At 38.5% G+C, this 14,221-nt stretch overlaps 1 protein-coding gene across 1 annotated transcript in view; it reads right to left on the reverse strand.

Annotated features, from left to right (window-relative positions):
• Window positions 1-14,221, reverse strand: part of ADGRD1 (adhesion G protein-coupled receptor D1) — a 488,370-nt gene that overhangs the window by 403,228 nt on the left and 70,921 nt on the right. Inside the window, exon 14 of the mRNA XM_044685394.1 lies at window positions 9,254-9,395. Coding sequence (XP_044541329.1) covers window positions 9,254-9,395 — 142 coding nt within the window. The remainder of the gene's footprint in view (window positions 1-9,253; window positions 9,396-14,221) is intronic.

Consider the following 14,221-nt stretch of genomic DNA (forward strand, 5'->3'; position numbering starts at 1 on the left):
ATATATATATATATATATATATTGTAACAAATTGTCAGAGGTGGGATTTGAACCTGTGGCACAGTGGACAGAATGCTGAGCCTGGAGTCAGGAAGATTCATTTTCCTGAGTACAAATCTGGCCTCAGACTCTGGACAAGTCAATTAACTCTGCCTCAATTTCCTCATCTATCAAAGAAATTGGAGAAAGAAATGGCAAATCACTCTAGTATCTTTGCCAAGAAAACCTCAAATGATGGGGTCAGCTAAAAGGCTCAGTGGATATGGAACCAGATCTAGAGCTGGGAGAGAATGGGTTTAAATTTAGTCTCAGACACTTCCTACCTGTGTGACCCTGGACAAGTCACTTAACCCTGTCTGCCTCAGTTTCCTCATCTGTAAATGGAGCTAGAAAAGGAAATGGCAAAGCACTGCAGTTTCTTTGCCAAGAAAACCCCAAATGAGGTCACAAAGAGTCAGACACAACTGAAAAAATGACTGAACCTCTAACTCCAGAGTTTCTACTCTCTCCACCCTGCCACCTTCAAGAAGGTCATATTCACTACTACCAAAACCACTCCTTTCTAACATCAGAAATTAGATGATCATAGGACTTGCCTAACTCATGCTACTTGCTTATAATGCTAACAGCTCTGCCCTCATTCACAGAATCACAGCCCCTCAAAGTTAGTGGAAACCTCTGGGGCTATCTATGGTTGTCTAGCCTTGATTTGACAAACTCTAATAAGGGAGAGCCTCCTACTCCCTTGAGACAGCCCATTCCCCTTTTGGATAGCACTAGATGTTGGAAAGTCTTTCCTGGCATGAGTCAAAAAAAATCCACTTAGCTAAAAATTCTACCAGTTGTGACTAGATCTACCCACTAGAGCCAGGCACAACAAATCTTATCCCTCTTCTCCACAATGGTCCTTAAAATATTTGAAAACGAACAGCATTTCCTTTCTTCAACTCTTCTCTTATCAAAGATTACCACCTGTAGTTGTTGAACTGAACATTAAAAGAACTTGGGGGCCTAGCAAGGACAGCCTCTTCATTTTTTCCCAACATTAACTTAGAATAGAACTGAGAAGGAACCTAGTTTCCTTCAACCAAGCCTCACTCTACCCTCCTTGCCATTCCTCAATGAAGATCCACCATCTTCGAATTCTATGCATTGTCATTAACTGCCCTCCATGCCTGAAATGTTCTCCCTCCTCATCTCTCTCTCCTGGTTTCTTTGGCTTCTTTTAAGTCTTATCTAAAATCCCATCTTTTGCAAGAAACCTTTCCTGATTCTCCTTAACGCTGGTGCTTTCCATCTACTAATTATCTCCCATTTATCTTGTACATATCTTGTGGCCAAAGCCCCTACATATAGTTGTTTGTATTTTGTTTCTGCTCATTAGACTATGAGTTCCTTGTGAGTAGTGGGTTTAAATTTAGCCTCAGATACTTCCTAGCTGTGACCTTGGACAAGTCACTTAACTGTGTCTGCCTCAGTTTCCTCATCTGTCAAAAGAGCTGGAGAAAGAAATGGAAAACCACTTAGTATCTTTGCCAAGAAAACCCCAAATGATGGGGGCAGCTAAAAGGCTCAGTGGATATGGAACCAGGTCTAGAGCTGGGAGCTAGTGGGTTTAAATTTAGCCTCAGATACTTCATAGCTGTGTGACCTTGCACAAGTCACTTAACCCTGTCTGCCTCAGTTTCCTCATCCATCAATGGACCAAGAGAAGGAAATGGCAAACCATTCCAGTTTCTTTGCCAAGAAAATGCCAAACGGAGTCACAAAGAGCCAGACACAACTGAAAAAACTCTTTGCCTTTTTTAGATCCCCAGTACTTGACACTGAGTAGGTATTTATTAAATATTTGTTGATTGATTGACTCATACGGTGTGATTCCTCTTGCTTGTATTCAATTCAGTTCTATTACATTTTTTTAAATGTCTCCTAAACATCTTTGTGGAAGGTACCATGATAGTCATCAAGGACACAAATGCAACTACAAAAACCAAACAGCCCCCACCTAGCAAAGTGACTCCCTAATAATTTGTTGTTCAGTTGTTTCAGTCAGATCTGGCTCTTTGTGACCCTATTTGGGGTTTTCTTTGTAGAGATATTGGAATGGTTTGCCATTTCTTTCTCTAGTCTATTTTATGGATGAGGAAACTGAAGCAAGTGGGAGTAAGTGACTTGGCCAGGGTCACACAATCGGTCCATGTCTGAGGAAAGTGAGTCCTCCTAACTCCAAACCAGGCCCTCTATCCTCTACACCACCCAGCTGGCTGCCCTTCCCAACTAATAGGGCTTAATAAATCCTGGTTGATGGAGTGAGTATGCTGGATGGCTTGCACCTTGAGGAGCTCATATTCTACCAAGGGGATTCAATATGGACACAGGTAAGCAAAAACTGTGTGAAGTATGTTCAAAGTACTTTTGTTACAGCTAATAGAAGAGTAAAAACTGGATGAATCCTGTAGAATAGGGAGAGCTAAGCCAAGGCTTCAAGGGGGTATCAGAAGGTGGAGACAAGAAGGAAGAACATTCCAGGCATGGGGGAACACATGCAAAAGGCAGAGAGGTGGGAGATCAGATATCATGTATCCTAAGCAGGCCAGTTTGGCAGGAATTTGGAGAGTGGGAGGTGGGTAATAGGAAATCAAACTGATTTCCCATTTCGCATTTCTGAAATACTCAAACTATAGCCAATGCCTTTGTGTTAGCCAAAAGCATAGCTGTCTTTGCTCTGCCTGAAACACCATATGGTGGTCATTTTTAGCTTGGGTCAACTCATCTCTCTGGAGCTCCCAAGCTCTCCCACCCCCAGACAATACACTTGATGTCAGCAGGTTTCTGTGAATTGTGCGCACTTTCCCCTGATTTCTCATTCTTCTCTGTGGTGTTAAAAAATAAGTGGATTCCAGTGAACTGCCTGGTTTCCCAGGTCCTGCTCCATCCTCCATCTTCCCATCAGGCAATTATTCTCTCTTGCCATCCTAATGATCATAGCTGAGTCTGGGAACTCCTGGGAACTTGGTTTCCTTCATCCTAGGCTAAGGCAGGCAGTTATTTTCATCTCTTGACTAGGCTATGTTCAACCTCAAAATCCCCAGGGTAAGGTTTCCACTGCCTTTGTAAAAGAGCCCCTCCCTCCTTTTATCCAGTCTAGATTACAGGCTTGCAATGTTTGAATTCTGTTCTATAATTTCCTTAAGAGCCACTAAAAATGCCCAACTTGGTGCTCTGACAAACTTTCCCAAGGACAGACCTCTGCCCCAAAGAAGGCTTTCACGCTTCCCTGTAAGCCAATCTCATATTTCAAGGGATTTCACACTCTTTGAAGCTGAGCAATTCATTGCAATCCAACATTAATCATTTTAATTTATAAAAAATAATAACCAATATGAAGCACCTTCTATATGCTGGAGACACAAAACCAAAACCGTTCCCACCCTAAGCCAAATCCTTACCCTTTAAGGACTAAAATGAGAAATCCCAGCATCCCTCTGTCAAGCAAGAGGACTCCTCCAGCTCAGAGGCAAAACATCTAAACAGCATCCCAATGAATAATCTGGAATGGCTTCTTTTGGTCTTTTACAGTTTCTTCATCTATTTTCCATTCTTTCAAAACTACCCAAAATAGTTGGGTTCTCACCTATTTCATTAGCTTATGTTCTGAATTACAGATTTAGAATAAGAAGGGACTTTAGATATCATGCAGATTAACCCTTCAGATTACAGTATAAGAAACTGAGAGGTGACTTGCCCAAAACCCTCCAGAAAGTAAGTAGCAGATCTGGGATTTGAACTCACATCTTCTGTTAACTATTATTGTTATGTCTAAATTCTTTTTTTTATTAAAAAATTTTTTATTTAATTAATTGATTTAGAATATCTTTCCATGAACACATGGGCTGATGGGGATATTATTGGGGATGAAGACACTAAACAATAACTTTAGCCCAACTACAAATAATATGGAATTAGGTCTTGATCAATGATACATGTAAAACCCAGTGGAATTGTGCTTCAGCTAAGGGAGGGGTTAGGGGAGAGGGAAAGAACATGAATCATGTAACCATGGGAAAATATTCAAAATAAAAATTTTTTAAAAACTGGAAATGTCTTAATAAGTCATCCTGCACTTATGAGAAAGAACACTATCCACATTCAGATGAAGAACTGTGGGAGTAGAAACACAGAAGAAAAACAACTGCTTGAAAGCTTGGGCTGATGGGGATACTATTGGGGATGAAGACACTAAACAATAACTAGCCCAACTATCAATAATATGGAATTAGGACTTAATCAGTGATACATGTAAAACCCAGTGGAATTGTGCATCAGCTATGGGGTGTTAGGGGGGCTTAGGGAGAGGGAAAGAACATAACATGTAAATATGGGAAAATATTCAAAATAAAAAAACAAAAACAAAAACAAAAAAAGAATATTTTTCCATGGTTACATGATTCATGTTTTCTCTTCCTCCCATTCCCACCCCCATAGCCAAGGATTAATTCCACTGGGTTTTACATGTGTCATTGATCAAGACCTATTTCCGTATCATTAATATTTGCATTAGGGTGATCATTTAGAGTCAATATCCCCAATCATGCCCCCTTTGTATGTCTAAATTCTCTTCATAGCCCCATCTGGGGTTTTCTTGGCAAAGATACTAGAGTGGTTTGCCATTGCCTTTTCCAGCTCATCTTGCAGATGAGGAAACTGAGGCAGAAAGGGTTAAGCAACTTGTCCAAAGATCACCTAGCTAGTAGGTGTTTGAGGCTGGATTTGAATCTAGGAAGATGTGTCTTCTTGACTTCAGATCTGGCATTCTATCCACAGTGCCTCCAGATGCCCTGAACCCATATCCTCTGACTTAATCCCATGCTTTCACATCAAGGTAGGGCTGCATAATTATAATGACTAAGATGAGAAAATGCAACCACTTCCTTTCCATTTAGAGGTAGAGGACTCTGGATGTGAAATATTTCCTTAAGTGAAAAATATTGTTGGTTGGTTTTGTTCCCTTTTTTATTATAGGGGGCAGCTAGGTGGCTCAGTGGAATGAAAGTCAAACCTAGAGATGGGTGGTCCTTGGTTGAAATCTAACCTCAGATCCTTTCTAGCTGTGTGACCCTGGAAAAGTCACTTAGCCTAGCCCTGGCTGCTCTAATGCCTTGGAACCAATGTATGGTATTGATTCTAAGATAAAAGATAAGTGTTTGTTGTTGTTTATTTGTTTTTAAATGGCAAAGAGGAAAGGATCTATTCCTTGATTGGGAAATGGCTAAAAAAGCTTTGGTATAGGACGATTTCAATCCTGTTTGCTGCATTGGGTTTTGTTTAAGTATTTATCTCCAAATATAATATATTGATCATCCTTTTTGGTGAATGACTTGAACTAGATAACTGAAGTAATAATAATCGCCATTTACATGGTGTTTTAGAGCTTCCAAAACACCATATGAAGATAATCTCATTTAATCCTCCCAACAGCCCTGGGAAATATTGCTTTTAGGAGCCCCATTTCACAGATGAGGACACAAAGGTAAATAGAAGTCTAATGACTTGCCCAGGGTCAAACAGTTAATAAGAGTCTGTGGCAAGATTCAAACTTGGGTTTTCCTGACTCCAAGGCCAGTTCTTTATCTACTGTGCTACCACACTACCAAATCCTATGATTCTTTTGTTAAAAGGGAGCATTCAAGTATTGGACAGAAATGGGAGAGATTGTCTAGGAAATGACTCTAATGAAAGAACAGGGAACTTCAATAAAATTTGTAGGTTTTTCTAAAAAATAAAACAAAGGGCAGTAGAGTGGAGTGAGGCTCAGTGGAGTGAGGATCATGCCCAGAGATGAAAGGTCTTAGGTTAAAATCTGAACTCAGACACGTCCTAATTGTGTGATCCTGCATAAGTCACTTTACCTACATGGCCCAGCCCTTACCACTCTTCTGCCTTAGAACCAATACACAGTATTGATTCTAAGAGGGAACGTAAAGATTTAAAAAATAAATAAATAAAATATTCTCAGGCAATCCTCAATCAAAATATAAGCATTTAGGGGACAGCTGGATGGCTCAGTGGATTGAGAGCCAGGCCTAGAGATGGGAGGTCCTGGGTTCAAATCTGGCCTCAGATACTTCCTAGCTGTGTGACCTTGGACAAGTCACTTAACCCCCATTGCCTAGCCCTTACCACTCTTCTGCCTTAGAGCCAATACACAGTATTGATTCCAAGATGGAAGGTAAGGGTTTTTTTTTTAATTTTATATCTATATATGTATATATATGTATGTATATGTATATTTGTTTGTTTATTTAGTGCCTGCTATGTTTCAGGTTCTGTTATGCTAACATGTACGTTTTTGGTCAAATGCAAACACATGCATGCACACACATAAACATATAAACACATATATAGAATTCTATGACATTATTGCATAAGATAGCAAGAAACTATTTTTAATGAAAATATTGAGAACAACACTCCAGGGCACCTAAGTGACTAATTAGATAGAGTGCCAGACCTGGAGTCAGAAGGACCTGGGTTCAAATATGGCCTTAGACACTTCCTAGCTGTGTGACCCTGGGCAAGTCATTCAACATGAATTGCCTAGCCCTTGCCCTTTTTTCTTAGAGTTGTTAATAGGACAGTAAGTAAGGGTTTTAAAAAAACAGCAACACTTAGAAAACAGTTGAAAATAAATATTGCAAAATTATAAGGAATAAGCTTGGTTCCCAAAGAAAACATATGAGAAGACCCCTTCCTTTTCTTCTTTGCAGAAATGAGGGGAGAAGGGCAAGGTCTATGGATATGGAATATTACATAGAATGTCAGAGGTTTTTTGCAATGTATTATTCAGTTTTGTTGAACTTTTTTCTCTTTTAAAAATATTCTTTGTTATAAGTGATAGCTCTGCAGAGGAAAAAAGGAAGGATAAAAAGCTATAAAGACCAAAGATATCAATAAAAATCAGTTTTTAAGAAAAAGATTGGTTATTCTCATATCTCCACAATCAATAATGTAGTCTTCCTCATTCTGTGAGAGGTTCTGAACAGACCGGAATGTGTTACACAGCACTGCAGCAAATAGTTTATCCCTCAAAGCATTCTTAAGCACAGAAGTGGATAATTCTAGATGTTCGTTTCTGTTCTTTCCAGCCAAAACAAATTGCTTTACCTTGCCAGAGGCAATAAGACAAGATAATTAAGAATCAAACAGTATTATTTCCCAGAAGGTCCATTCATGATCACTTCGAGCAACATTTAAGAGAGTAGCATAATCATATTAGGCAGTCTCTAGCTTTTCTCAAAGGTCTTTCTGCTCAGTAGTGAACCCTGTGACCAAAGCAATCACCACTGCAAACTGAAAATCACTTTTACTACAGTGCAAAGATAATGCCATTCAGATGGAGCTGCTGATGGCAAGTGGATGCTCATTTTCACCAGCACCAATATAATATCATCCTAGAAATTCTCCCCATGTTCCCATAGAGAACTGTGATATTCTAAAATGCAAGAAGAAACAACATGGCAGACACTGCAAAAACCAATGAAATGGTATTATTTGCAGGTGCTGCAAAAACTAACCAAGTTATAGCAGCATGGAGGGAAGTCCCAAAAATATACCAAAGAGAACAAACATAGCAGGTGTGACAAAAAACAAAGTGGTAATAACATGGCAGGTGTCGCAAAAACAAACTGGAGGACATGGTGGCAGGCATTACGAAAACAAACAAAGGGGACACAATATGGTGGGTGTAGCCAAAACAAATTAAAAGGTAGGAACATTTCATAGGTAATAACAATAAAATTTAGCAACATGGTGGGCATCACGAAAACCAAAGTGTATTGATAATGTAGGCATTGTAAAAGCAAATCAAAGGATGATAATATCACAAGCATCACATTTCCTAAGGTGGTCGGGGAAGAAGGAAAAGAAGCAAAATGTTCTAAAATATTTATGGCAGCTCTCTTCATGGTGGCAAAGAACTATAAATCGAGAGGATGTCCATCAGTTGGGAAATGGTTAAACAAGTTGTGACATATGATTGTGATGGAATACTACTGCGCCATAAGAAATGGCAAACATTAAATTTGGAAAAACATGGAAAGACCTACATGAAATTATGAAAAGTAAAATGAGCAGAACTAAGAGAACAGTATATACAGTAACAGAAATATTGCTAGAAGAGTGACTTGTGTGTGTCCACCTCCAGAGAAAGAATTGAAAAATAAAAATAAGTAAGACATAGTTTTATATACACATATATCTCTGTCAAATGATGCCTTTTCTAATAAGGGGAGGGGAGAAAGAGAGAGTGTTAATTGGGTATTTTTAAAATAACAAACAAATAATAAAAATATTTTAAACCAAATTTAAGGATATTGTGATATTTAGGCATCACAAAAAAGAAACTAAAGAAAAATAACATGGTGGGCTTCCCCAAGACAAACTAGATGGTGACAACTTGATGGGCACTGACTAACCAAACCAGAGGATATTAATACTGTAGGCACTGCAAAAGCAAACCAAATACAACAGCATATCAGACATTGCAATTGAAGATATTAATACTTAGAGAATTTCAAAATCAAACCAATAAACTAATCCTCAAAATAAATCACACAGTGAAAAACCATGGCAGCCATCGCGAAAACCAACCAAAGAGTATTAATTCTTTGGGAATTTATAAAAATGAAACAATTCTCAAAACAAAGCAAAGGGTGATCATATGGCAAGCATTGTAAAAACCAACCAAATAGTATTAATAGTTTAAGAATTACAAAAACAAACCAATAAACTAATCCTCAAAATATATCACAGAGTAACAACATGGCAGGCATTGTAAAAACCAACCAAATAATATTAATAGTTTGGGAATTACAAAAATAAAGCAAAACAATGGGTGACAAGATGGCAAGCATTTTAAAAACAAACTAAAGATAATTAATACTTTGGGAATTGCAAAACCAAACTGAAAGATGGTAATACAGAAGCATTGTCAAAACCAACCAAAGAGTATTAATATTGGGGAAACTACAAAAACAAAACCATGATAGCATGGTGAACAGTGTAAAAAGCAACCAAAGGGTATTAATATTTTGAAAATTATAAAACAAACCAAGTCAACACAAACCAAAGAGTGACAACATGGCGAGCCTTGTGAAAAACAACCAGAGTATTAATATTTGGGGAATTACAAAAACAAACCAATTCTCAAAACAAACTAAAGGATGACAACATAATGGATATTGTTATAACTCACCAGGGTGTGTGTGAGCCGGATAGTGATCAAAGGTGATCCCGACAAGTTCTGGGATAGCTTTGGTGGTGGTTCTACTTTCAGAGAAATGAGGTAACTGGTAGCTGATATCAAGTGACTTTTGTAGTTGGCTGCCTCAATAATCCTTGGAAGTAAATGGGAAAAAGGTGGAAAATTATTACAAAATGGACAAAGGATGGGGTTAAAAGAAGAAGTAGGGAGCTAGAACCCATTTTGAGGATTCACTTTAGATTTCTAATTACTGAGCCAGCCTAGTCAAAGGAAAAGAGCATCAACACTCTCTAAGGAGTATCAGGGTCTGTATTCTTTTTTTGTATTCTTATTTTTTTGGTATTCTTATATATTTTTTTGGTATTTTGTATTCTTATCTATTTGATAAGAGGGTTGAATTAAGTGATCCCTTGGATCTCCCAGCTCTAGATCTCTGGGTCAACTAGTTGTCCACTTTAAAGATGAGGAGATGGAGACATAGAAAGATTAAGTGATCTGCCCAAGGTCATCCAGTTGGGAATGTCAGAAGTAGGATTTCAACTTGGATGTTCCTAACTCCAAGTCTCACATTCGATCCGTTAAGCCTGTCACCTAGTTGCCTCCATTGCTTCGTTTGGTTCCTGCAGCTCCCTCCCAGAGTCCAGATGTATCATTCCCCTTCGTCCAGTCTCAAATTCTCCATCCCTAGCTCCATCCCTCCCCTTGAGATGTCTTGTGTAAGAACATCGCAGCAGATGTTATTAAACCATTTCCAGGATTTTTCCATTCAGCACTGCTTCATGGGTATTAACTCCCTGCTGACCCAAGGGGTATTGAATCACTCATCCCTTGGGGTATCAGTTTCCATTTTCACATTTCCCAGTTGTCTAATTGATTTGGTGCTCTGTGTTTCCAAACAGCATCCAACCATGGGAATCATACTGTATTTGGACTGAGATCTGGAATCAAATTCCACCTCTGCCACTACTTCCCATGTGAATTTGAGCAAACTTCTTATAATCCCTCTGGGCACTCAGTTTTCTCATCTATAAAAGTAGAACAGAGATGCTAAATCTTTCTTCCTTGCTGGAAATCTGAGGTCCCAAGCAACACATGGGTGAGGGGTCTACCAGAATTCCATCTCCTAGGGAAAGAAACTGCTCCATGACACTTAGTCCTGTGTCTCCTTTCCAGAAATACTAGCGCTGTAAGCCTCCCTCATGCAGGCGTTTCCTGCACTTCTTTATTTCAAGCCCTTCACAGCTGGGCTCAGTGTATCTTTCTAAGTTGATCACACATTATAAAGGACTTAACACAGTGCCTGGCACATAGGAGACACTTAATAAATGCTTGTTCCCCTTTATTCTCTTTCATTATTGTTCTGTCATTTTTCAGTCATGTCTGTCTCCTAATGAGCCTATTTGAAGCTTTATGGCAAGGATATACTGGAGTGGCTTGCCATCTCCTTCTCTAGCTCATTTTACAGATGAGGAAACCGAGGCCAATGAAGTGACATGACTTGCCTAAGGTCACAAAGCTAGGAAGTGTATGATTCTTTGTGACCCCATTTGGAGTTTTCTTGGCATATACTGGAGTGGTTTGCCATTTCCTTCTCTAACCCATTTGGCAGATGAGGAAAATGAGGCAAAAAAAAAGGTTAAGTGACTTGCTCAGGATCACACAGCTAATAAGTGTCTGAGGCCAAATTTGAACTGAGAAAGTTGATTCTCCCTGACTCTAGACCTAGCCCTCTATCTACTACACCAGCAAAACTGACCTAATTTCCCTTTTCCAAGCATCACATTTCATCTTCTGCCCTCCATTGTCCTTTCATCATCTGTTTATCTTCCAAGCTACTTTATTTAAGAAGACTTTCTTAATTCCCCCCTTTTTTGGTGCATGACCAATCTCAATTAAATTGGGGACACAAGCTCAGACATTTAGAACTCTCAAGAAATGCTGATACCATCTTGTCTAGCACTTTAATTCCACAGATAAAGAAACTGAGGTCCAGAAATTCACCCAAGGTCACCGAAGTAAATATCAGAGGTGGGATTTAGACCTGGCTAGGTGACACCATGGATAGAGTGCCAGGTCTGGAGTCAGGAAGATTCATCTCCCTAAGTTCAAATCCTGCCTCAGACATTTTCTCATTGTGTGACCCTGGGCAAACCACTTGTCCTTGTTTTTTGAGTTTTTTTTTAATATAAGGATTTTTATATTTATATATATTTTTTATTTTTATTCTATTTTAATTTATTTTCATTTCATTTTATTATTTATTTTTATTTTATTTATTTATATATTTTGTGTGGTTTTTATTTATATTTATTATATTATGTTTATTTTTATATATGTTTATATTGATATCAGTTTTTCCTTTATAAAATGAACTCAACAAAGAAATGGAAAATTATTCTAATATCTAAGCAAAAAAAAAAACTCCAAATGGGATCAGGAAGAATTGGACACAACTGAAAAATGGCTGAATGATAGTAACAACAGAAATCACAACTTCTGCCTCTCAAAAGAATGGTATTTTTTCTCTACTATACCACATTGCCTCTTACCTTACATCTATTTGGTATATATCCTGAATTTACTCATCCATGAACATAGTACATAGAGTACAATAGAAGATCCTTGAGAGCAGGGACTGTTTTGTTTTTATCTTCATATTTCTAGCACTTGTCACATAGGAAGTATTTAACAAATGACCAATCAGGTCATTGGTTCCAACTCTTTCTCCCATATGTTAGCCACACTGCTTCTTGTTATTGGTATTCAGTCATGTCCGGCTCTTCCTGAGCCCATTTAAGGTTTTCTTGGCAAAGATGCTGGAGTGGTTCCCCATTTCCTTCTCCAGCTCATTTTACAGAGGAGGAAACTGAGGCAAGACAGGTTAAATGACTTTCCCAGGGCCACACAGCTAATCAGTATCTGAAACTGGATTTGAACTCAAGATTTCCTGGCTCTGAGACCACTTAGCTTCCCACACTGCTTCTCCTTAGCCCTCATGCAGAGCTAGTATTGCAATGCTTCATGGGCCCCTAAGGGACGATGGGCATCCTATTTTTCTTCCCCAAAAGGGTTTGCCCAACATATGGATGAATGCATCCATTTCACTTAATAGAGTCCTGGAATCCAGCCCATGCTGTACGTGTGCTCCTCACTGTCCTCCCTGTCCTTCACATAAAACAGTCACTTGTGTTTGTTTCCTTAAAAAGAAACAGGCCTGAGAAGCGTGCCCGAGTTTCCCTGGAGTTGTAAATATGAAACGTTCTCAATAAAAATAAAAAAAAAACTCCATAAAGAAAAAACACCCTCTCCTCATTTATTGTGCTGGGAAGATGCTTTGACAAAAGACTGCCAAGTACGCCAGGCTGCAGGGGGGTGGTGAGTGCCTCTAGACTTCCACCAAAAGACTGAAGGACCATTGAGGACCGCTTTGTCCCAAAAAACTACACGCTGTTACAGCACTAGAAAACTCTTTTGGAAGCCTGAGATCCTTTGGAGAAATGCATAAAACAACAAGAATCTATTTTTTTAACTAATTAAATTTTTTTAATTTAAATTTTTAAATTTAAAAAAAAAAAAAAGCAAATTTAAGTGGAGTTAGGAAATGGCCCCATGATATTTTTTTAGTACAGGAACTCTAATGTTCTTCTAATTCGTGTTATAAAGGTACTAGTAGGGAGGTAGCCTAGAGAAGAGGAATCCTAGATCGACCACGCACTACCAATATAAATTTAAACAAGTCACTTGGAATAGCAGAGCCTCAGTTTCCTTGACCGTAAAATGAAGGGGGTTAGACGAGATTAATTCTAGCTCAAAAATCTACACACTTAAAGACTCGGAAGGAACAGGAGAACAAAAGAAACTAAGACTCAGAAATGCCTGATCTCACACAGGCAGCAAATATCAGGACTAGAATTTCTCTTCTCTGGGGCGAAAAGCTCCAGGTTCCCTCAGTGGAGATATTCAAGCAATAGTGAGACGATCACTTGTCCGAGGCTGTCGCGGGAGGGCGGGAGGGGGGTTATTTGGGCCCCGACAGGACGAGATGGCCTCTGGGGTCTCCTACAATTCTGAGGGTCTATGATTCTGTCTTCAGTTCCTGAGGCCACTAGAGTTATTAAATAGAATGATGCTGAAATGCGGCTCGCTGACTATTTTATGGGCCCAGAGCTCTAAAACATGTTTTTATAGCTCAGTGAAATTAGTATTAGATTACATATGACATGAAATAGACCTGTTTTCTCAAATCAGGTGAATTGCATTTTTTAGAAAATAGACAGGCCATTTTCAAATGACTCCTTTGGAGTCCTTTCACTTTGGGGATGAACTGCATCTTTGGAACAGGCTTTGCCGGCCGAATCCTCCCTATCATAAATCTCTTGATTTCCTGGCATTGTGTCTGGCACAGGGTAGACTGTTAATAAATGTCTGTTGATTGATTAATTCTCCCAAGAATCATGGACCACCTACCAAAATGTTCTGGGAAAGCTTTTTCTGCTTCCCACCCCAAATGCCTTTTTCAACCTTTTTCTGCTGTCTGAAATCCCACCATCAGGATTTCATTTCTTTGGCATGGGGTTGTTCAAAGAAGGGGGGCATTCAGAAGAGAGTCCCAAGTGGCGAGCCAGTAAGACAAGAGTTTGAATTCTACTTAAGGTGCTCACTAGTTATGTGGTCCTGGGCAAATTATTTAATCCCTCAGCCTCAGTTTCCTCATCTTGTTCAGGGAATCAACCAACAATTATTAAGTACCTACTAAATATATATATATGTATATATGTGTGTATAATATATTTATTTATTTTCTTATTTTATATTATTAATTTATATATAACATATATAAATATGTGTATATAGTATATATACATTTATTTTATTATTATGTTATTAATTAATATATAACATGAATATATGTGTTATATATACATTTATTCTATTATTATATGTTATTAATTTATATAT

The sequence above is a fragment of the Gracilinanus agilis genome, chromosome 1 (assembly GCF_016433145.1).
Source record: "Gracilinanus agilis isolate LMUSP501 chromosome 1, AgileGrace, whole genome shotgun sequence".
In the NCBI taxonomy this organism is placed as follows: domain Eukaryota; kingdom Metazoa; phylum Chordata; class Mammalia; order Didelphimorphia; family Didelphidae; genus Gracilinanus; species Gracilinanus agilis.